At 46.1% G+C, this 24,640-nt stretch overlaps 1 protein-coding gene across 1 annotated transcript in view; it reads right to left on the bottom strand.

Annotated features, from left to right (window-relative positions):
• KIF18B (kinesin family member 18B) overlaps positions 1–23,900 on the bottom strand; it is a 30,799-nt gene extending 6,899 nt beyond the window's left edge. Inside the window, exons 1-10 of the mRNA XM_077806281.1 lie at positions 23,579–23,900; positions 21,925–22,082; positions 20,889–20,993; positions 14,999–15,109; positions 9,283–9,480; positions 8,747–8,923; positions 8,134–8,208; positions 2,757–2,869; positions 2,113–2,248; positions 1,238–1,338 (exon numbers count right to left, since the gene is read on the bottom strand). Of these exons, the coding sequence (XP_077662407.1) occupies positions 1,238–1,338; positions 2,113–2,248; positions 2,757–2,869; positions 8,134–8,208; positions 8,747–8,923; positions 9,283–9,480; positions 14,999–15,109; positions 20,889–20,993; positions 21,925–22,082; positions 23,579–23,900 (1,496 nt within the window). The remainder of the gene's footprint in view (positions 1–1,237; positions 1,339–2,112; positions 2,249–2,756; positions 2,870–8,133; positions 8,209–8,746; positions 8,924–9,282; positions 9,481–14,998; positions 15,110–20,888; positions 20,994–21,924; positions 22,083–23,578) is intronic.
• Between the last annotated feature and the right edge of the window lie 740 nt (positions 23,901–24,640).

Here is a 24,640-nt window from a genome sequence, read left to right as displayed (position 1 = left end):
CCCAAGAACCAGTTAGCTGAAAATCGTGACTTCAGCCTAGGTCTTCTGGGCACCTAGGTTACATCACCAGCACCTCACTCCCACATACCACCTACCTGCATTGGTTCCAGGAAGCACCCAGACAAGCCTGTTCAATTCCAGGTGTCCTCTTAGGGTCGCACAAGAGCACAGACTGTTAGTGCAAGGGATGGCCAAACTTTACAATACAGCGGTGTTGCAGCTTGCTGCCAGTCCGAAGTCTGTACCTCAGCTGTAAATGGATCGGGCAGTGGAGCCCAATCCAAGGTGGTAAGATCTGGTCAGACTATTTTAAGACTGCAATAGCAGAGAAGGAATTGCTGCTTGATGGGTTCACCAGCAACAGAAACTGCAGGTTGTCAACTCTGTAGTCATCCTTTGATTCCAGAGCTGGTATCGCAGGCATTGGGACGCTGGGCTGGGCTTTTGGCACCTCTGGTTCTTGGCCAGGCTGGCAGTGAGACTTTGCCAGGTTTTAAAGTTAAACACCCCCCTTCCCCAGGGCTCCTCCTGGAGAGTAACTTTCCCAAGGGATCCATTCTGGCAAGAGACTTGGGGCAGAGATCCCAGCAGACTGGGTCATGGACCCACCCCAGGCCACAACCTGTAGAAGCCCAGGACATAAGGAGAGCTTCTGGAGGTGAATTCTACCAGTCTGAAGTTCAGGTTCACATACCATTTGCCACACTGGGAATTCTGACTCTGCTTTGTTGGCAGAATCCATATTATTGGGATTCATGGAGAAAGGGCAGTTACTTTGCTACCACTAGTACCTTAGTACATAAATTACTTGGGCTGGACCATTGTTGTTCCTAGACACCATGACCTCCTATGGCAGCTTTGGCACAGGAAAAAAAGGAATCTCCCCAGCACATGGCACATTGGCCAGGCCTTGGTTTTGTCTCCCCCTGGAGCATTTTACAGAGATCACCCATTAGGATCAGGGAGGGGTATCCCATATGATCAGCTTCCAGTGGGCTATGGTAGGTGCTGCCTTTATAGGACAGGTAACTACAGAGGCCCTATATCCCTATTAACTGCTCCTGCCCCTTCACAATCACCATGAGGAGCACAAGCACCTGGCAGACTGCACTGGTTCTTTCAGCCTGGGCACAGTACTGCCGCACAGTTCATCTTGCCACAGGAAGGAGCACGTCCCTTTTTCCTATGTGCACGTATGTGGGGGCAGCAGTGGGGGAGGTGGTGAGGGAACACTCACCTCTGGGTCTGATCCCGGGGCAGTCCCTGGAGCAGAGAGCTTGGTTTATTGGTTTTCTGCTGAAGATCTGTGGCATAGTCATGAAGTTCCTTCTCTGGCGTCTGAATTGATCACAAGGACGGAACGTACGTTAGTTAGTTGGGGATTGATCCTGCTTTGAGCAGGGGGTTGGACTAGATGACCTCCTGAGGTCCCTTCCAACCCTGAGATTCTATGATTCTGTGAATGCTTTTGCTCAGTTTTGCCAGCTCCTGCCACTCTCACCTGGCACAGGTTTAATGGAGGAGAGAGAGAGTTTACTGTAGAGCAGAGGACACAGCTTCAGCACAAGCTGTAACTGGCCCCCCAGACAGTAACATGTGTCACGTAGATGGGGCTGTCCTTGTACTTTACAACAGAACCAAGCAGCATGAGAGACTAGTGGACTGCACTGCACATCACATGTTCACTGCTCACTGAGCCGTGAGACCTTGTACTGCATTATGCAGTGGAGAGCTCCTCAGCTGGACCCTTGTCTTAAGGCACAGAACAAGGTGCCGTGGGGACGGCCATCAGCGAGGTGTTCTGCAGAGCCGTGATCCTGTGGGGCTGAGTGCAGCTTTGGAGCAGCCTCTTATCCTTTCCCCAGGATAATGCTCATCTTCCAAGGCTCACCTTCCCAGCTTCTCTACTCCCCCCCTCCGCTGCTCACCCTCCAAACTCTCTCTCTCCTCCACAGATATTGCCATAGCCCTGCTATTCCTCGTCAGTGTCTCAACACCTCAGGGTCACCCTCACCTATCCTACTCTTCCCCTCACCCTGCTGCTGTCTCATTCTCTCCAAGTCTCCCCAAACCTGCCCAAGCGCTCCTCTGCCAACCAGCGCCTTCTCTCACCCGTTCCACTGCTCCCAGGTCCTGTTGCTGAAAGGATGGTCTCCTTTTCAGCTCCTTATGCTGTATCACCATTTCCTGGTTACCCTTCTCAGGGACTTCATGATCTGGAGACCCCTCCTGTGCAGCCTGTGCTGACCTGTAGCAATAGAGGAAGAAGCAGCAATAACAACACGGAGACAAGCTCTTTAGGAGCAGTTGCCAGAGCAGATTTGGGTGGAAAGCTACAGTGTTTGCTGCCACCACTTACAGGCTTCTCTGGGGAGGTCAGAGATGGAGACCCTCATGGAGAACTTTCTTTTACAGTCAGATTTTGCAAGTCTTGTTCTGTGCTTAGTCTGGCAAAAGGCCTTCGTGGACCACCTTCCCTCTCACTCGTCAGTGAGTCACTCTGCCCATCCGGGCTCTGGGAAGCACCGGTGGACAGACTATGGCTTCATCATAGGCAGGAGTGTACGACTGACATGACCATGTGCTTAGCGAGTCAACAGGTGTGGCTGCATTCCAATCAGCTCTGCTTTCAGACACAATCAAGAGTAAAATGAACCCTAAAAATCCTTGATGGGGGAAGCCTGGGAGATAGGATATAGCATTCAGCACTGGTCAGGCTCTTGGAAGGACAAGATTTGATGGTCAACAAAATGTACCTGAGCAGCTCCACCTGCCAAGGGCTAGACTGTGCCTGAGGAGCTGGAACCTGGTGGTCTGGATCCTGGGTGTTTCTCTCGTAAGTTTGGAGCTTCTCTCGCAGATTTGCCACCTGCAAGGGAAATTCAACCCATGTAGATCCGATTTCCCCATCCTTTCATGGCATTCGCTGGCAATTCCACAAAGCTACACCTCCCTTCTGAGAGCAGCAGCCTATGCATTGCGGGAGAGATCTTGACACTTAGGACTTGCGGTGTTCCTCCTGCACTTGAACCCCTAAGCAGCAAGAGACACCACATAACAGTCCCCAAGCATGTCCGCCACTTGCTCATGAGCCTGTAGTCATACTCCACTCCAGAAACGGCAGTCAGGAGAAGTTTGTGCATTTCCAGGAGACCCCTCCCCAGCCCCCACCCATGACACTTGGAGTCCTTGGAGAGCGGCCAGGCACCTGCCCTTTATTCCCCCAAGCAGTCTGCCAACCTCCCTGGATTCTGTATCAGATTGCAGACTGTGCAGCACCTTCAGGTCCAAGTGTTCCAAGGAGGTAGTTACCAGAATCCAGCCTCTGCACTAGCCCCTGTGTTGGTTCGACATTCAGTTCAGTCTTATTCTGCCCTGACATTTGTCAGTGTTGTGATCTGTCTAGCAGATTGCCAGCTCAGGCAGGAGCAATAGGACAATTCACTGGTGTGTGGATAGCAAAGAAATGCTAAAAGGTCATTGTGTGTTCAAGCCAATTCACAAAGGGGGATGTTATCACATTGCATTTACATGGCATATGCCCCCTAATTACATTTGCTCTAAATTCATGAAAACTAGCAAAATGCTGATGTTTATAGATTCATAGATACTAAGGTCAGAAGGGACCATTATGATCATCTAGTCTGACCTCCTTCACAACGCAGGCCACAGAATCTCACCCACCACTCCTGCGAAAAATCTCTCACCTGTGTCTGAGCTATTGAAGTCCTCAAATCATGGTTTAAAGACTTCAAGGAGCAGAGAATCCTCCAGCAAGTGACCCATGCCCCATGCTACAGAGGAAGGCGAAAAACCTCCAGGGCCTCTTCCAATCTGCCCTGGAGGAAAATTCCTGCCCGACCCCAAATATGGCGATCAGCTAAACCCTGAGCATATGGTCAAGATTCACCAGCCAGATACTACAGAAAATTCTTTCCTGGGTAACTCAGATCCCACCCCATCTAACATCCCATCACAGGTCATTAGGCCTATTTACCATGAATATTTAATTACCAAAATCGTGTTATCCCATCATACCATCTCCTCCATAAACTTATTGAGTTTAATCTTAAAGCCAGATAGATCTTTTGCCCCACTGCTTCCCTTGGAAGGCTATTCCAAAACTTCACTCCTCTGATGGTTAGAAACCTTCGTCTAATTTCAAGTCTAAACTTCCCAGTGACCAGTTTGTATCCATTTGTTCTTGTGTCCACATTGGAACTGAGCTTAAATAATTCCTCTCCCTCTCCGGTATTTATCCCTCTGATATATTTATAGAGAGAAATCATATCTCCCCTCAACCTTCTTTTGGTTAGGCTAAACAAGCCAAGCTCCTTGAGTCTCCTTTCATAAGACAAGTTTTCCATTCCTCGGATCATCCTAGTAGCCCTTCTCTGTACCTGTTCCAGTTTGAATTCATCCTTCTTAAACATGGGAGACCAGAACTGCACACAGTATTCCAGGTGAGGTCTCACCAGTGCCTTGTATAACGGTACTAAAACTTCCTTATCCCTACTGGAAATACCTCTCCTGATGCATCCCAAGACCGCATTAGCTTTTTTCACAGCCATATCACATTGGCGGCTCATAGTCATCCCATGATCAACCAATACTCCAAGGTCCTTCTCCTTCTCCGTTATTTCTAATTGATGCGTCCCCAGCTTATAACTAAAATTCTTGTTATTAATCCCTAAATGCATGACCTTACACTTCTCACTATTAAATTTCATCCTATTACTATTACTCCAGTTTACAAGGTCACCCAGATCCTCCTGTATGATATCCCTGTCCTTCTCTGAATTGGCAATACCTCCCAGCTTTGTATCATCCGCAAACTTTATTAGCACACACCCACTGTTTGTGCCAAGGTCAATAATAAAAAGATTAAATAAGATTGGTCCCAAAACCGATCCTTGAGGAACTCCACTGGTAACCTTCCTCTAGCCTGACAGTTCACCTTTCAGTAGGACCCACTGTAGTCTCCCTGTTAACCAATTCCTTATCCACCTTTCAATTTTCATATTGATCCCCATCTTTTCCACTTTAACTAATAATTCCCCATGTGGCACAGTATCAAACGCCTTACTGAAATCTAGGTAAATTAGATCCACTGCGTTTCCTTTGTCTAAAAAATCTGTTACTTTCTCAAAGGAGGAGATCAGGTTGGTTTGGCACGATCTACCTTTTGTAAAACCATGTTGTATTTTGTCCCATTTACCATTGACTTCAATGTCCTTAACTACTTTCTCCTTCAAAATTTTTTCCAAGACCTTGCATAGTGCAGATGTCAAACTAACAGGCCTATAGTTACCCGGATCACCTTATTTTCCCTTTCTTAAAAATAGGAACTATGTTAGCAATTCTCCAATCATACGGTACAACCCCTGAGTTTACAGATTCATTAAAAATTCTTGCTAATGGGCTTGCAATTTCGGGTGCCAATTCCTTTAATATTCTTGGATGAAGATTATCTCGGCCCCCCGATTTAGTCCCATTAAGCTGTTTGAGTTTCGCTTCTACCTCATATATGGTAATATCTACCTCCATATCCTCATTCCCATTTGTCATGCTACCATTATCCCTAAGATCCTTTTTAGTCTTATTAAAGACTGAGGCAAAGTATTTGTTTAGATGTTGGGCCATGCCTAGATTATCCTTGACCTCCACTCCATCCTCAGTGTTTAGCGGTCCCACTTCTTCTTTCTTTGTTTTCTTCTTATTTATATGGTATAGAACCTTTGACTATTGGTTTTAATTCCCTTTGCAAGGTCCAACTCTACTTGACTTTTAGCCTCTCTCACTTTATCCCTACATGTTCTGACCTCAATAAGGTAACTTTCCTTGCTGATCCCTCCCATCTTCCACTCCCTGTAGGCTTTCTGCTTTTTCTTAATCACCTCTCTGAGATGCTTGCTCATCCAGCTTGGTCTACAACTCCTGCCTATGAATTTTTTCCCCTTTCTTGGGATGCAGGCTTCCAATAGCTTCTGCAGCTTTGATTTAAGATAATCCCAGGCCTCCTCTACCTTTAGATCCATAAATTCTTCAGTCCAATCCGCTTCCCTAACTAATTTCCTTAATTTTGGAAGTCAGCCCTTTTGAAATCAAAAACCCTAGTTGCAGATTTATTTTTGTTTATCCTTCTGTTCAGTTTGAACTGAATTAGCTCATGATCACTTGAACCAAGATTATCCCCTACAACCATTTCTTCTATGAGGTCCTCACTACTCACCAAAACGAAATCTAAAATGGCATCCCCTCTAGTCGGTTCAGCAACTACTTGATGAAGGAATCCATCAGCTATCGCATCTAGGAAAATCTGAGCCCTATTATTATTACTAGCACTCGTCCTCCAGTCTATATCTGGGAAGTTAAAGTCTCCCATGATCACACAGTTTCCATTACTATTTACTTTATTAAAAACTTTAAAAAGCTCTATCCATATCCAGATTAGATCCCGGCGGTCTAGAGCACACCCCAAGCACTATTATTGTCTTCACTTACCTATAACCTGTTGTTTACTATTGCATTACATTAGGTATACCCCTTACTTAATTAACCCTAGATCAAAAGTGTATGTTAGTGAGAATTTACATGGTGTGTAAACTGCATGAAAACTAATGAGTGATACTTGTATTGTTTTCACTTCTCTATCCCTATTAGACTGTAGTGGCAGGCAATTGCATGATGTATGTCACTGCAACTACATTACTTGTGAATGCAAAAGTAGAAGGCTAACTTCAAAGCAAGAGTCGTTGCGTTCAACAATGGATACAGAAGCAGTCAGCTAATTTTCTGTGAGCAAGAATCTATAAATACTGGTTCAAGGAAATGATCTTCCTTCTTAAGGGGGAGGAATAGCTCAGTGGTTTGAGCATTGGCCTGCTAAACCCAGGGTTGTGAGTTCAATCCCTGAGGGGGCCATTTAGGGATCTGGGGCAAAAATTGGGGATTGGTCCTGCTTTGAGCAGGGGGTTGGACTAGGTGACCTCCTGAGGTCCCTTCCAACATTGATATTCTATGATCCTGCATCTTTGAACTGTTTTGGATTCTAATAGGGTGGAATATTGAACAAGTGGACAAAGATTCCCCACAGTTATTCTGTGTAACGCTGAGAGACTTATTGAAATCTAGCAGCTCACTTCATCTCTGCTATCATATTGGACTTACAAACCGACTCCCTGTGAATGCATTTTACCTGCTTTAACCTCTCAATAACTCTATTTTTTTTTTTCTTAGCTAATAAAGCTTTAGAGAGTTTACTAGAGAAACTGGCTGTCAGCGTTGTCTTTGGTGTGAGATCGGGTATCCATTGACCCAGGGTAAGTAACTGACCCCTTGGGGTTGGCAGTAACCTAATATGAGGTGATTTGTGGTGTTAATAGCCTTTCATCACAAAGTTCAATTTGTCTGGATAGTAAAGAGGGGCTGGAGAGCCTAAGGGGGCTGTCTGTGGCTCCATGGTCAGACTGGTATGGTGATCCAGGAGCACACATTTGTTACTGGCTTGGTGAAATCTAATTACAGAACACGCCACGAGTTTTCTGACAGTCTGACCCGAGATTGGCACACTCAGTTGTAAGCCTTACAGTCTTACTTTGCCTCAAAGTTTTTCAGGGTGTTGCAGGTTTATTGACCATTTGCCTTGTAGAAGAGGTAAGGGGGAATGTGGAGATTCTGGCAGCTGGCTGGGGACACTAGGAGCTTTGGGGATCAATTGGGCAGTTCACACTTCAGTGCCATTGTTTCTGGCTGTCCTGCTGCAGATTAGGGGAGGCAGGGCTACAGCAGTTACATGCCATTCACCTTTGGGATGCTCTCTTCACAAACAAGGCAGAGAGGAATTCATTACCGGGTTCTTGAGCAAGGGCTGCAGGATCCCAGAATACCTGGGCCCCTGGATATGTCCAGCAGCAGAGCTCTCATTGCAGCCCTAGAAGAGTCCATTCCAGTCCTCTGCTCTTCCTTAACGTAAGACACTGCCCACTAACTGGGCTAAGCAGTTCTCCGGCAGCATAGCCAATGCTCTGAGCCTATCACAGAACTCATGGTACTTACAATCCCAGAGCAGTGCTGGTCTCTGGCAAGGGCTACAGACAGAACCATTCACCAGCCCCCTGTCAGGCATCTCACCTCTGCTTTCAGCTGCTCACAGATAGCTGCGTATTTAGTGATGTGGCAGTCCAGGCTGAGTATGTTACTCTTCAGCTGCAGGGTGGAAAGGGGGTGGGGAAGGAGGAGAGAGGGTTAAAGGAACAGAGGTGGAATAGCCCTGGCTCTGTGCAAGAGAACTGAGAGGCCAGTGAGTCCTGTTGCTGGGTCCCAGTTACTCTATGGGTTAGGTTAAGCAGCGCTGCTGGGATACCCCTGTGATGTAGGAAACACCTCGAAGGGACAATTCTGAAGGGAGAAGCTCCCTTTCATAGTCACTAATGCCGGCCCATGAAGTGACGCTTGGCTTCAGCCAATGCTCACATCTCCTCCAGACTGAGCTGCATCACCATCAGCAACTCTAGCTGGGCTTGTCCCCAGATCAGGCATAGATACGTGGACTAGATAGTTCAGAGATCTAAATGAATGTCTACCAGTGGGTTAACTGAACTAAGACCCCTTTAATTATCCAGAGGCACTATGGTAGATGATGAACCTCACGGAGCCAGCTTTTGCCCCAGCCCACTTGCCAACAGCCTCTCAACACAGCAGCACCATAGAGATAGAGGTCTGTACACAGATGTGTGGGACCCACCGACAGTTTGATCTCCTTGGCCCGATTGGCATACTTGAGCGTGTTGTAGGTGTCCTCATAGGCGAGTGCAGACGGGCTGATGGCAGCAATCATGATGGTCCGGCAGTTGCCCCCAAGAGAGTCCTTCAGCAGGCGTGTGAGCTTACTGTCCCTGTATGGGATGTGGGACTTCCTGCTCTGTTTGGAGAGATCAGGGGACCCACCTCAGTTGTCAGGTATCTCTAAGAATCCTAGCATGCGGATATCCTAATGCTCAGACTCATTCCCATAAACCTAGGCTAGGAAGCAAGAGCATGAAGAGGCAGTTGGTCCAGCTCTGTTTTACCACAGTTAATGTCAGAGGCTATTCCTAATCCTATGAAGTCTTCCTGAGCTAGATGTGTCAATATCCTGCAACAGAGAGTTCCTTAGGTTTCTCAGACAAGGAAATACCTTATGTCAAGTGTCCTTTTAACCCCCCTGCCCTTTGTACTGCAGGAATGCAAGGTGGTTTTCCGAGGAGGGTGTATTGTGGAAGGGTGGAGCAGGGGCATTACCTTTGCATCAGCCAGGGCATTGATGACATTAATCAGGGCCAGCAGTGAACGGTTGATGTTGGCACCCTCTCGGAGCCGCTCTCCCTTTGTGTTGGTGGTTGATGCTCGCTCCGAGCCTGCCAGGTCAATCAGGCTCATCTTGGCCACCTGCAGGTCCTGAGTGATGCCAACGACACGGTCCTGCTGCTTCACAAAGATCTGCAAGGACAGGAAGAAAAGATAAGGCTCGTGAGGAAAGATAAGGCGAGGCCTCATGACCTGCTCAGCCCAGTCAGCAGGCAACGTCTTATCGTAGGGGACAGCAGAGAACTGAACATGACCTCTCTTGGGGTCTGATAAGGCCACCAGGCAAGAGATTCACTGCAGGACTAGCCATCACCACAAGCAATGACAGCAAGAGCCTGTGTTTCCTCTCCACTCACTGATCTACTGTGCCATGTTGTCAAGCTACAGGTCAACTATCTTCCCCCGGCTGAGGGGCTAGCGGAGAGAAAACACTGCCCAGTCTTCCCCACACTCAGTTCTAGGATCTCGCAGGCCATAAGGCCAACTCTGATTGGTCTCAGGTCGTGGGAGGAGAACTTGTAATGGATACAGGATATGACAGGTTGGCATGGGTATGTCTGTATCAGTCTGCAAACTCCATTTTGATTGTAACTTGTACTGCACCTTCGCTTTTGCCTTTTACCCTTTTATTGGACTGGGATATCTAGAAGGTATTAGCAGAGACTGCGACCACTAGCAGTGGGTTAACAAGAGAGCAATCAAGAGTCACTAACCTGGAAAGTCTTCCATTCAAATGGAAGTGTCCCAGAACAATAAACTGTCCCTTGGGTGGTGGGCTTATCAAGGGGACCAGTGTCCCCAGTCTGAACTGTAGATGGGCTGTAAACAAGCAATGACACACCGGCCAAGGGACTTGAAGTTGATTGGGGGGCAGTGGCACCTGACAGAGGGGACTGGAGCTGTATAAAAGGACAAGTTCAGCTCTTACCAAGGGCTCTCTGACTGACCAGAACAAGATAACAAGGCTGTGCAGGAGGGGAGGAGGGTCCTGGGACTCTGGAAGGACTGACCAAACCCCAAAGGGCTCTCAGAGTGGTGAGGATGCTGGAAGGAGGGTTTGATGTGCAGATGTTTATTATATTCTGTAGATTTGTATCTCTCTTGTGCTTTGTCTATCAGTGAAGAATGACTGGTTGAGAAATTCCTTTGCTGAGTCTGTGCGTCCCTTGTTTTAACTGTCATGTAGTCTCCGAAGGGTGAAATAGCAATCCAGAGGGTCCATAGCTTCGGAGGAACTTTGGGGAAGCATGCATTTGCTACTGGGCAGGCCAGCAGTAGTTTGATTGCAGAATCGTATATCTCAGGAAGGGGTGCTAGACAGAGGATCTGCATCCTGAAAGTGCCTGGAAGCCCAGACCTTGAGACAGTGACTAGACTCTGTCCAGACCCAAACACTCTATGTAGGATCTAGTAGTTGCATCCCAAAAGCAACCTGGTAAGCATCCACAAGGGGGAGCTCAGCCAGGGTTGCAAACACATGGCTTCTCATTTCTAGGACAGCTTCACCCTCTGGCTCTGTCACTGAAAGTCATTGCCATTTGTTGGCCCATAAGTAATGAGATTTGTGGGGCTCTGACCCATTAAGGGAGTTTATAGATACTTGATATACTATAGCTGGATTAAAAAAAACTAGATAAGGTCATGGAAGACAGGTCCATCAATGTTTGTTAGCCAAGATGGTCAGGGACAGAACTCCATGCTCTGGGTATCCTTAAACCTCTGCCTGCTAGGAGTTGGGACTGGACAACAGGGGATGGATCACTTGATAAACTGCCCTGTTCTGATTGTTCCCTCTGAAGCATCCGGCACCAGCTGAAAGACAGGATACTGGGCTAGATGGATCACTGGTCTGACCCAGTCTGGCTGTTCTCATGATCTGAAGCAAACCCTGCTCTCAACTACTCTCTCCCTTTCATTCCCACACAAAGCCTCAACTACTCCCCTTCCTCACCTCACTAGCTCTCTCTGAGCAATGGCTGTCCCAGTGAGCCGGCAGCCTTACATGGGTTAAAGGAGAGTATAGAGGCAGGAATATCCGACCTGCTACCTGACAAGGATGGTGACCATGATTGTGAAATGCTGAAGGAGACTAGAGAGGCTACAAAGGCAGAAAATGCAATAACTGGGGATTTCAACTATCTTGATATTAACTGGGTATGTCACTTCAGGAAGGGATGCAGGGATAAAACTTCTTGACACATAAAACGACTGCTTCTTGGAGCAGTTTATCCTGGAACCCACAATGGGAGAGACAGTTATTGATTTAGTCCTAAGTGGAGCACAGGATCTGGTCAAAGAGGTGGATATAGCTGAACTGCTCAATAATAGTGGTTTAATTTAATGTAATTAAATGTAACATCCTTGTGGGATGAAAATGCCAAAGAAACCCACCACAGGAACGGCACAAAAATAAGGTAGCTAGTTAAATAGAAATTAAAAGAAACAGTCACAACTCACATGCCTGCAAACAGCGTGGAGATTATTAAAAAGCACAATAATAGAGGGTCATATTAAATGTACATCCCAAATTAAAAACAAAAACAAAAAAACAAACCAAAAAAATAAACCAAAAAAACAGTAAGAGGACCAAAAATATGCCTCCATGGCTTAAGAGCAGAGTAGAAGAGGGGGTGAGAGGCGAAAAGGCGTCCTTTAAAAATTAGAAGTCAAATCCTAGTGTGGAAAAGAGAAAGGAGCATAAACTGTGTCAGGTCAAGTATAATAGGGCAGGTCAAGACAGAATTTGAAGAGCAACCAGCAAATGACACAGAAAAAAATCGCTAAAAGAAAAGGAGTACTTGTGGCACCTTAGAGACTAACCAATTTATTTGAGCATGAGCTTTCGTGAGCTACAGCTCACTTCATCGGATGCATACCGTGCATTCCACGGTATGCATCCGATGAAGTGAGCTGTAGCTCACGAAAGCTCATGCTCAAATAAATTGGTTAGTCTCTAAGGTGCCACAAGTCCTCCTTTTCTTTTTGCGAATACAGACTAACACGGCTGTTACTCTGAAACCTCTCAAAAAAATCGCTGTTACTTTTTAAATATATCAGAAGCCGGAAGCCTGCTGAATGGTCAGCAAAGCCACGGAATGACTGAGGGGCTAAGGAAGACCAGGCTGTTGTGGAGAAGCTAAAGCAATTCTTTGCATTGGTCTTCACTGCACAGGATGTGTGGGAGATTCCCTACACCCGATCCATTCTTTTTAGGTGACAAATCTGAGGAATTGTCCCAGATTGAGGTGTCAGTAGAGGTGGTTTTGGAACAAATTGAGAAATTAAAGAGTAGTAAGTCACCAGGACCAGATGGGATTCCCCCAGGAGTTCTGAAGGAACTCAAATATGAAATTGCAAAACTACTACCTGTGGTATGTAACCTATCACTTAAATCATCCTCTGTACCAGATGACTGGAGAGTAGCTAATGTGATGCCAATTTCATAGAATCATAGAATATCAGGGTTGGAAGGGACCTCAGGAGGTCATCTAGTTCAACCCCCTGCTCAAAGCAGGACCAATCCCCAATTAAATCATCCCAGCCAGGGCTTTGTCAAGCCTGACCTTAAAAACTTCTAAGGAAGGAGATTTTTAAAAGAGGCTCCAGCAGCAATCTTGACAATTACAGGCCACTAAACCTAACTTCAGGACGAGGCAAACTGGTTGAAACTATAGTAAAGAATGGAATTATCAGACATGTAGATTAACATGATATGTTGGAGAAGAGTCAACATGGCTTTTATAAAGGAAATCATGCCTCACCAATTTTTAGAATTCCTTGAGGGTGTCAATAAGCACGTGGACAAGAGTGACCAGTAGATATAGCGCACTTGAACTTTTAGAAAGCCTTTGACAACATCCCGCACCAAAGGCTCTTAAGCAAACTAAGCAGTCCTGAGATAAGAGGGAAGGCCCTCTCATGAGTCAATAATTGGTTAAAAGATAGGAAACAAAGGGTAGGACTAAATGTCCAGTTTTCACAACAGAGAGCAGTAAATAGTGGGCCCCCCCCCAAGGATCTGTGCTGGGAACTGTGCTGTTCAACATATTCATAAATGATCTGGAAAAAGGGGCGGAACAGTGACATCGCAAAATCTGAAGATGATGCAAAATTACTCAAGATAAATCCAAAGATGACTGTGAAGAGTTACAAAGAGATTTCACTAAACTGTGTGACGGGGTGACAAAATGGCAAATGAAAATTCAGTGTTGATAAAAACCAAGTAATGTACATTGAAGAAAATAATCCCAACGCTAGATACAAAATGATGGGTTCTAAATTAACTGTTACTACTCAAGCAACAGATCTTGGAGTCATCGTGGATAGTTCTCTGAAAATATCTGCCCAGTGTGCAGTGGCAGTCAAAAAACCCGAACAGAATGCTAGGAACCTTAGGAAAGGGATAGATCACACAACAGACAATCTCTTAGTGCTGCTATATAAACCCATGGTACGCCCACACCTTGAATACCGTGTGCAGTTCTGATTGCCTCATCTCTAAAAAGATACTAGAATTGGAAAAGGTGCAGAGAAGAGCAACAAAAATAGTTAGGGGGATGGAACAGCTCCCATATTAGGAGAGATTAAAAGACTGGGACTGTTCAATTTAGAAGATAGATTACTAAAGGGTGGCATTATAGAGGTCTATATCATCATAAATGATGTGGAGAAAGTGAATAGGAAAGTGTTATTTACCCCCTTCACATAATACAAGCGGGGGGGGGGGGGGGGGGGGGGGGGGGGGGGAGAGGTTGTCACCTGATAAAATTAACAGGCAATGGGTTTAAAACAAACAAAAGGAAGTACTTCTTCACACAATGCTAGATGGACAGCCCTTATGTTCTTAAAGAGCAGGACTAACAATCAGCCCCGCCTCCCTGCACAGAGCTACTCTGAGCCAGTTCCTCTCCCTGCACATTATAGTTGCCAGCCTAAGTGAAAGGCAGAAGCAACCAGTAGGAGAGGAGGTGTGATGGGGTGGACTAGGCCCAGAGGCCCCCTCATGGAGGACTCAGGGTCCTGCCACACTCATCCCAGGTAAGGAGCAGTGGAGAGGTCCTCCAAGCAGGCTAGAGCGAACCCTATAAAAAGGAGCTACAGAGCCAGAGACAGGGCAGTTGCTGCTTGGAGCTGGAGAAGCCAGGACTGCAGGCCTGGCTGCCTGGAAGAGCAGCAGGGCCACAGACGGCTCAGTGTGGACAGGGACTGAGGGAGCGAGAGGCTCTTGACTGGCTGCTAGGACTGACCCAAAGCTAGTTTGCTAGCAGGGACTGAGGGAGCAATGAAGGAGCTCCTGGCTGGCTGTGGGCACTGAGTAGGGACTGAGCCTGGGGAGGGCCGCAGGAAAATAGCATCTCCAGGGAGGAAGCTCTGGGGATACAGCCCCATACCAGGGCTAGTCTGCTATAGTTGCAAGAACAAACCAGTGGTCCAACCCAGTATTCTGTCTGACAGTAGCTATTGCCAGATTCTTCAGAGGAAGACATAATCCTCCTGCTTAACATACTGAACAGAAGTAATAACTGGAGACCCTGCACTCCAAGCCAGCAGGAGATTTCTTCCTGTTTCCTCATTTGGCTCAATTTAGGCACAGAAGCCTGAAGATGAGAGTCCTGAGAACATCCTCGCAGATGTTGCTGCTGCTACTTGCCTGGAAGACGGCGTGGGAGCGTGAGGAAGTAGCATTGGCATCTGTGGGGTGCTGTGTGCGGTTTCTGTTCCCACTTGCCAGCATCTCCAGGAGCTGCTCTGCTGATTTTGGCTGGAAAGGAACACAGAGAGAAAGATTAGTATCGTACAGTGCTTCAAATGGGAGGTCTTTGCAGCTCTCACCCATATGGGGAAGCTATGCCTCCCCCCTCCCAAGGAACTTGTAAGCACATCAACCAATGCACTAGTAGGTGCATACAAACCTTTGTGGGGAAGGTGAGCATAGGGCTGGGAAAAGATGCCACATTAATCTCCCTTGAGACTGAAGCCCTGTTTATCCAAAGAATGGGTACAGCATAGGCAAATGCAGGGCCAATGGGAGCTGCGGGAAGCAGTGCGGGCTGGGCCACCGCTTCCCTCAGCTCCCATTGGCCGGGAACGGAAAACTGCAGCCACTGGGAGCTGCGAGCGGCCGTACCTGTGGATGCTCAGGTAAACAAAATGTCTCGCAGCCCACCAGGGGCTTACCCTGAACAAGTCGCGAACCAAGTTTGGGAATCCCTGAGTTACTGGGAATGCCTAGGTGTGGTATCTATATATTAGTTTGCCAAAGGGTGTCATGTAAGGTCTCTGCTAAAAGCCTGTATCCTGCCAGTTCTCACAACCATTGTGAAGTGAATGTATGGCTGATCAATATAGAGTTATATAAATACATTGAACATAATGTTCTTATTGTCTTTGACGTGGGGCTGGTCACCAGATGAGAAACAAGTTTCTTTCAGGCCAGAGATATTTATCTTTCAGTTTATGTGCAAATTGAGTATTGGGTACTTCACAATGAAAGCCTACTTTCAATCTGAGCAAAACGCTAATCAAGGGATTGCAAAGGCTCTAGGGGAGATTATAGACAGGAAAACACAAGCATCATGGGTTATCCTATTTCCAAGTACAGACAATGGATTTCTGGGTCTATAACTGTAGGTATAGAGACCCAATGGGCATCTTTCACCTAGGAAGTAAGCTGACAGTGTGCTTGTTTCGCGAATAGAAGACAACTGCCAAACCTGGCTGAAGTACTCTGGAAGGGTTTCGGGGGAGCTTTTGCTCTGTATAACATAACAATGTCTTATTTGTTAAGCTTAGACTTTAGTACATGTGCTATGATTTTATTTTGTATGTATACCTTTGTTTCCAATATTTGTGCTTGCTATCATTTGAATTTCTGTTCTTTATTATTAAGTAAACTTAACATAAGAACTGCTATGCTGCGTTAGACCAATGATCCATCAAGCCCAGTATCCTGCCTTTTGACGGTGTCCAATGCCAAATGCTTCAGAAGGAATAAACAGATCAGGGTAATTTCAAGTGATCCATTCCCTGTCCAGTCCCAGCTTCTGGCATTTGGAGGTTTAGGAACACCCGGAGCATGGGGTTGCACCCCTGACCATATTGGCTAACAGCCAACCTATTTCTCATGAACCTAATTCTTTTTTGAACTGTTGTTATATTTTTGGCCTTAACATCCACAGCGACTAGTTCTACAGATTGACCGTGGGTTGTGTGAAGTATTTCCTTATGTTTGTTTTAAACCTGCTGCCTTAATTTCATTGGATGACACCTACTTGTTGTGTTATGTAAAGGTGTAAAGAACACTTCCCTATTCACTTTCTTCATACCATTCATGATTTTATTGACCTCTGTTATACTTCCCCTCCTCTTAGTCATCTACCGTCTAAAATGAATGGTCCCACCCTTTTAACCTCTCCTCCTAGGGAGGTTGTTTCCTAACCTTAAACATTTTTTGTTGCTCTTCTCTGTACCTTTTCCAATTCTAATATATTTTTTGAGGTGGGGGCAACCAGACCTGCACCCAGTATTTAAGGTATGGGTGTACCATGGATTTATAGGGTGGCATATTTTCTGCTTTATCATCTATCCCTTTCCTCAGGGTTCCTAACATTGTTTTAGCTTTTTTGACAGCCAATCAACATTTAGCAAGGAATTATCCACAATGATTCCAAGATCTCTTTCTTGAGTGGTAACAGCTAATTTAAACCCCATTGTTTTGAATGTATAGTTGGGATTATTTTTTTCCAGTGTGCATTACTTTGCAGTTAAACATTGAATTTAATCTGCCCTTTTGTTACCCAGTCATCCAGTTTTGTAAGATCCCTTTGTAACTCCTCACAGTCTGCTTTGGACTTCACTATTGAATACTTTTGTTTTGTCTGTGTATTTTGCCATATCATGGTTCACTTCCTTTCCCAATCATTTCTGAATATGTTGAACAGCACTTGTCCCAGTACAGACCCCATTGTTCCCCTCTCTCCATTGTGAAAACTGACCTACTCCTATTCTTACCCTGTGTCTCCTATCTTTTAAGCAATTATTGATCCATGAGAGGACAATCCCTCTTATCTCAGCACTGCTTAGTTTAAGAGCCTTTGGTGCGGGACCTTGTCAAAGGCTTTCTAAAAGTCCACATACACTATGTCCACTCGATCATCCTGATCCACATGCTTGACGACACACTCAAACAATTCTAGTAGATTGGTGAGGTATTGTTTCCCTTTACACAAGCCGTGTTGACTCTTCCCCAAGTGTTCATCTATGTATCATCATTTTGTTCTTTGCTATAGTTTCAACTAATTTTCCTGGTACTGAAGTTAGGCTTACTAGCCTGTAGTTACCAGGATCGCTACTGGAGATATTTTTAAAAATCAGCCTTACATTAGCTACCCTCCAGTCATCTGCTACAGAGGCAGATTTAAGTGATAGGTAACATACCACTTAGTCGTTCTGCCATTTCATATTTAAGTTCCTTCAGAACTCTTGGATGAATATTTGCTGCTCTCTAAGTCCTGGTCACTTATCAATTCAATTTGTTCCAAAACCTCCTTCTATTGACACCTCAATTTGGGACAGTTCTTCAGATTAGTCACCTAAAATGAATGGCTTGGATGTGGGGGAGGCCCCCACATCCTCTAGAGTGGAAACCAATACAGAGAATTCATTTATCTTCTCCGCAATGGCTTTGTCTTCCTTGAGCGCTTTCTGTAGCAGCTAGATCGTACGGTGGTAGGCTTCCCGTGTACTTAATTTTGTTTTAATTTTACTTTAATTTTGTTTTGTGGCTTTAGCTCTTCACATTTTTTCTTTGCCTGCCTAATTATACCTTTACACTTGACTTGCCAGATGTTATGCTCCTATTTTCCTCACTAAGATTCAATTTCCAATTTTTAAAGGATGCCTTTTTTGCTTGTAAGACCTCCTTTACCTTGATTAGCCATGGTGATTTTTTTTTGGTTCTCTTACTGGTTTTTGTTGTTGTATTATTATTTAAGGGTATACATTTAGTTTGAGCCTCTGTGTTTTTAAACAGTCTCCATGCAGTTTGCAGGCACTTCACCCTTGTGACTATTCCTTCTAATTTCCATTTAACTAGCCTCTTCATTTTTGTATAGTTTCCCTTTTTGAAGTTAAATGTTACTGTGGTGCATTTCTTTGGCATTCTCCTGCCCCCGATGTTAAATTTAATTACATTATGGTCACTGTTACTGAGCAGTTCAGCTATATTCACCTTTGGGACCAAATCCTGTGATCCACTTAGGACTAAATTAAGAATTGCCTCTCCCCTTGTGGGTTCCAGAACTAGCTGCTCCAAGAAGCAGTCATTTATGGAGTCTTGAAATTTTCTCTCTGGATCCTGTCCTGAGGTGATATACCCAGTCAATCTGATGATAGTTGAAATCCCCCCATTATTAGTAGCAGTATTGTGTTTTCTGCTTTTGTAGCCTTTAATCTACCTGAGCATTTCACAATCACGATCACTAGGTGGCTGGTAGGATATTCCTACTGCTATACTTTTATTGTTCAAGCATGGAATTTCTATCTGTAAGCAGAGTCAGGATGAGCTCTGCCCTGACATCTGGTGGCGAGTCATGGTGGGTTGTGGAAAAGAACTTCAGGGGCTGATCTCATTTGCATAGGCACCCCCCCTGCCTAGATGGTCACTTTGGCTGCTGTAGGAGCCCCAGTTTCTCTGTTATTGGGGCAGGAATAAACTATTATCCTGATTATATGAATCAAGGACAGTGGAACTGTACTTGGCCTTTTCTTAGGATGGAGGGACTCACCATCAACTAAGCAGCACTCGCTAGGCAAGGGTCATGGGTTCCAAAACCCAGTGAATAGAGAGAGGCTGGGGATAGATATTAATACCTGGTAGTATGGGTCTTCAGGTAAGGGCCTTACATGCTAATTGCACTTTCTCCTCTCTCCACTGTGGAATATCGGAGCTAATTTTGATTCCATAAGGAATCTAGTTACAGGTTACTGAGCTGAATTCACTTTGGGCCGATGGTGCACCCTACTACAAGCTGAAATCACAAAAGAGCTAAACTTACAAAGAGCTGAAATCACTGAGTGTTGTGTTAAGTAGTGGGAGAGCCTGAAGATATATTGCAGAGCAGTTTGCGGGACAGCTGGCAGAGCAGAGCGGCTCGTGGGACGGCTGGAATGGTTCGTGGGACGGCTGGCAGAGCAGAGCGGCTGGTGGAGCGGAGCAGTTTGTGGGATGCCTGGAGCAGCTCATGGGGGTGGCTGGCAGAGCAGAGCAATTCGTGGGACAGCTGGTGGAGCAGAGCGGAGCCCCATGGAGAGGTGGGGCAATCGGCTTTGGACCACATACGGTGCCCCACCCGCCCCCATCTCCACCCAGGTTGGGAGGTAAAACTCTGCAGATAAACTTTCAAACTCTGGGGCTGCACTGACCAGGGACAGAGACTTTTGGGGTGTTGGACTTTTGGGACTTTGGCGGACTTTTGGGTTGCTGGACTGAAGAACCAAAGGGAAAGGACAAGGCCCAATTTGCCTTGGGGTGGGTTTTTTTGCTCATGGATTGCGTTAGGAATCCTCTTGGTGGTGTTTCCCCAACATAATGCCACATTGTTTCTCTCTGTTATTAAAAGGCTTTGCTACACTCAGACTCTGTGCTTGCGAGAGGGGAAGTATTGCCTCTTGGAGGTGCCCAGCGGGGGTGCTGTATATTTGTCCCAGGTCACTGGGTGGGGGCTCAAGCCGGTTTTGCATTGTATTATTGGAATGGAACCCCTAAATACTGAACCTGGCCCTTGTTGCTGCCAACTCTGACGGGCAGAAGGGTTACATATCCATAGAGATTCTATGGTACAGGTTGATTTAAGATTTTTACTTCGACTATGCCTTCTGTCAGATATAGCACCACTCCCTCACCAGTTTGACCTACTCTTCCGTTCCTGTATATTTTGTACCTGGGTATTATCCTGGGCCATTGATCATTCTCATTCCACCAAGTTTCCACACTGCCTATTACATTAATATCCTCATTAACGTCAGGCACCCTAATTCCCACAGCTGAGTGCTGTGTGTAAAGCAGAGCTGTGTCACTAGTAAGCTGTGGTATGCAGTTCTTTTGGGAACAGGGATTTGGAAATTCTGTGAGTGCCCAGGGGATCCAGGACTTCTCCAAGGACATATTCTGTGGACTTGGGGGCTGAGGTGTGCCTATCGCTAACATCTAAAGAGCAAGTGGGGTCAATGTAGGCCTGGAAGGCCGAGCTTGCGTTGCCAGGGGCTGGTGGTATTGACTAACTGACCCATGCCAGGAACAAACAAGACTTCCTCACACTATGGGTGGGTGGTAGCGAGGTGCCTCACAATCCTGGCTATCCCCAAGAAGCACTGTAGACCCCCAGTCACCCAGCTCTTCAGGAACAGTGGGAAGGGCTCAAGCAATGTAACTTCTCCTCTGCTATTTTCCCTTTACTGAAAATAAAGTAATTATTTACAGTTAGACCTGTAGCTGTGCCTAGTCCATGCACTCTTTTGTTGTGGGGAGTCCTTATACATACCTGATGGAAGGAGAGACCCTGTACCACTACCCCTTTCTCTGGGTCCTCCCTGATTGCTAGAGGGCCCTTCGGCTCCAGGAGGTCATGAATCTGCTCATTGTACACCTAGAACAAGGAATCAAGAGTAAACATCCTAAACAGTGACCCTAGGAAGCTAGGTGCAGGAGGCCAGAGGAAGGTCTTTGCATGGAGGGAGCTAGACCGTATAATAGATTACAACAGGAGCAAAGAGAGTGGAGTTCAAACAGGTCAGACTAGTTCTTCCTAGGGAGGAAGGGCTGATTCTCTGGAAAGGCTTTACACAAGTTCCATCAAGGAAGAGTGCTGCAACACCATATATGCAAGCACCTAGTCCCAAGGACAGCGTTAAGACCGTTACAAGGACTTTATCCCATGTCACTGCCACTGCCCTTTTAAGAGCATAGTGCTTCACAAACACTAATCTCATAGTTTTCACAAACATAGAATCTCATAGTGCTTCACAAACATTAAGCCTCACAAACCGCACGCCCCTTAATCATCCTTGCGAGGCAGAAAAGTGTTGCCATATTACAGAGGCACAGAGAAGTGAATCAGCATATTCAAGTTCACATAAGCAGTTGTAGAGCTAGGGACAAAACCCTGTTTACAGGTCACCTGAGAGTTCAAACTGGGGATTTTAGATAGATTCTGCTCCAACAAGGAAGCTGGGTGTAGACACAATACACTGTGTTGGACTCAGTAACGGCCTAGGGAGAAGGGAATACACAAGTGAAAATTTCGCTCCCTAATGGGTAAAGGCAAGCACAGGAGGGTCATTGTAGAGTGTCTGTGAGAGGATGCCAAAAAGCAAGTGGGAAAAATGGAGACAGAACTTCTTTCCCACTCCAGGACCAGCTTGACTAGTCAGTGGCATAGTGCTATGGAATCTCAGCAGCTTGCTGGCACCATACTGAACCTGAGGGGATGGAGCCATGTAATCCTAACTACCGCCCCCTGACACCTCTTCTTCAAGGTGGTAGCAGATGGAAGGGGGTAGCGTCAGACACCCGGGTACCTCCTGGTAGGAGATGAGCACCTCGCAGCTTTTCTCCTCCTTCCTTGCCTCAATCCTTTTATAAAGCTCCACCATGGTGAGGTACATGATGCCTGGACTCTTCTCAGAGCCCAGCATGGTGTAGGTTTTTCCTGCACCTGTTGCACCATAGGCAAACACTGGAAATAGAAAGACAAGACACTAGAAATTCAAAGGCCAGAAAAGACCACTATAATCTAATCTGTCCTCCTATATATAGGCCAAAGAATTTCACCCAATAATTCCTACAACCCCCTCTGGGGTTGAGCCAGGGTCTATTTTTTTTAAAATAAGGATGCTCTATCTTGATTTAGATTTCAAGTTACAGAGAATCAGCCCCATCCCTAGATAAATTGTTCCAATGGTTAATTACCCTCATTGTTGGAAATTTGCACCTATTGTCTACTCTGCTTTTATGTAGCTTCAGCTTCCAGCCACTGGATTTCATTATGGTTTTTGTCTGCTAGATTAAAGAGCCATCTAATATCAGAAATCTGCTCCCCGTTTAGATACTTATAGATATGATCAAGTCATCTCTAACCTTTTCTTTAATAAACTCATAAGATTGAGCTTCCTAAATCTTTCACTATAAAGCAGATTTTCCAGACCTTGACTCAGTCTTGTAGCTCATCTCTGATCCCTTTGCAATTTTTCAACATCCTTTTAAAAGTGTTGACCTCCGAATAGGACATGGTATTCTAGTGATTTCAGTCTTTCCCCCATTAATAAGATGCTGTAGAAGTACGAAGTATTGTTAAAGGATCTCAAAAATATTTAGCATAAGAAGGGCATGTAAAGAGAGCCCGTCACAGATCTGTGCTCACAACACACCCCAAATAGAGCCAGGAATAGAACCTAGGAGTTCTGATGCCCAGTCCCAGGCTCTAACCACGAGACAACTCCCTTCTGTTTTTAGTTCGTTATTACTGCACCAGCATGGCTGACTTGCAGAATTGCACTAATGTCTTCATATCAAAGGGGAGCTCCATGTTTGGTGGGGCCAACAGAAGATGGTAGCAAACCAGACAGTTGCCTGGGGCTCCACACCACAGGGGACCCACATCAAAGGGGCCTCTGTGAAGTTAAGGTGTTCTGCTTCTGCTTCTGGGTGGTGGGGCTCAGGGCCTCGGGCTTCAGCCCTGCATAGCAGGACTTAGGCTTTCTGCCCCGAGCCCCAGCGAGTCTAACACTGTCCCTGCTTGGCAGACCCCTGAAACCTGCTCACGGCCCCCCAGAGGGCCATGGACCCCTGGTTGAGAACCACTGGTCTACAGGAATACAGGACTGACCATGCCTGATCCTCTATTGAGCCAGTCTGGCCTCGGATCCCAACTCAGGCATCAGCTAAGTTATTAAAGTTTAATTGTATGGACCAAACAGTGGGAAGGTGGCTCTGTTAGGGGAAATCAAATGAATGAAAAAAAAGAGTGGAAGAGCCTCTTCTACGTGCAGCAGCTTCCTGCAAATTACAGTGCTGGATGTGATAAAAATCCCCCCACACACACACACTGCAAGGAGTCGGCTCAGGTCCTGAGCAATGGCATTTGACTATGTTCACTGTATACCTAACCCTGTAATGTGTTCAGTTAACTCTGTATAATGAAGCCAAATAAAATGCCGTACCAGGGCTCCTTACCAGAGCAGTTGTACCCATTCAGCACCCCATCCAGGATCTCCTTAGTTGTGTGCTGGAATACTTCCTCCTGTGTAGCACTCTCACCAAACACTTGGTCAAACACAAACTTCAGGTCCTTGCCCTTTCGCTTGGGGGCATCATGCCCCCGGAAGCCTGTAAAAACTCCCGATAGACGGGGTTCCTCGGGGTCAAACACCAACATGCTGTCACCGATCACCTGCACCACAGCGTGACGACTCCCTTCCCGCTCCTGTTGATTCTGGGGCCGTACCCGCACCACCACTGCCACATTGCCCTCTTCTGTGGGCAGAACGGACACCATGATTGCAGAGCAGCTTCAGTCAGTACTGCATCCAAAGAGGGAATAACAGCCACAGTCAGAAGCAGGACACTGAACACCCATCACTGATCATTGGATCACACCTTTTCAATGATCCAAAAATCCAGAGGGGCTGGCAAGATGAATGGATCTGAATTAGCAACCACTTAGGGAACAAACTCTCTTCTCAGGGCAATAGACCCCTTTATTTAAAAATAGGGGACTGCTGTTTGCTGTATGTTCTTGGCTACCAACCTATTTGCCTCTCACACGCTGTGTAATGCTCTAAATGCCAGATTTACAATCCAGAGACTAAAGCCTATCTATTTGCAGAAGTACAATGTAGGAACCTTGCCTACCCCTACCCCCTCATGCCTCCCATCACCACCACCAGTGCTCAACCTCTTCCGGGGCGGGGGGCAAGGGTAGGGGGAGAGTTCAGTCCTTGGTCTTTCTGCTGTGACTATTGATAAAAAGCCAGTTAGTGCTGCCAACTGCAATGACATTTTGTTTATATGGTCACCTGTCCAAACACTGGACTTCCATCTGCCCAGTTCATTTCATATAAGAGCAGCCATAGTGGGTCAGATCAATGGTCCATCTAGCCTAGTATCCTGTCTTCCAACAGTGGCTGGTGCCAGATGCTTCAGAGGAAATGAACAGTGATCCATCCTGTTGTCCAGTCCCAGCTTCTGGCAGTCAATAGCCATTGATGGACCTATCCTCCATGAACTTATCTACAT

Source organism: Eretmochelys imbricata, chromosome 27 (assembly GCF_965152235.1).
Source record: "Eretmochelys imbricata isolate rEreImb1 chromosome 27, rEreImb1.hap1, whole genome shotgun sequence".
NCBI classification, from domain to species: Eukaryota; Metazoa; Chordata; order Testudines; family Cheloniidae; genus Eretmochelys; species Eretmochelys imbricata.
The sequence above is the reverse complement of the archived record's forward strand: the minus strand, read 5'-3'. Positions and strand labels throughout refer to the sequence as shown.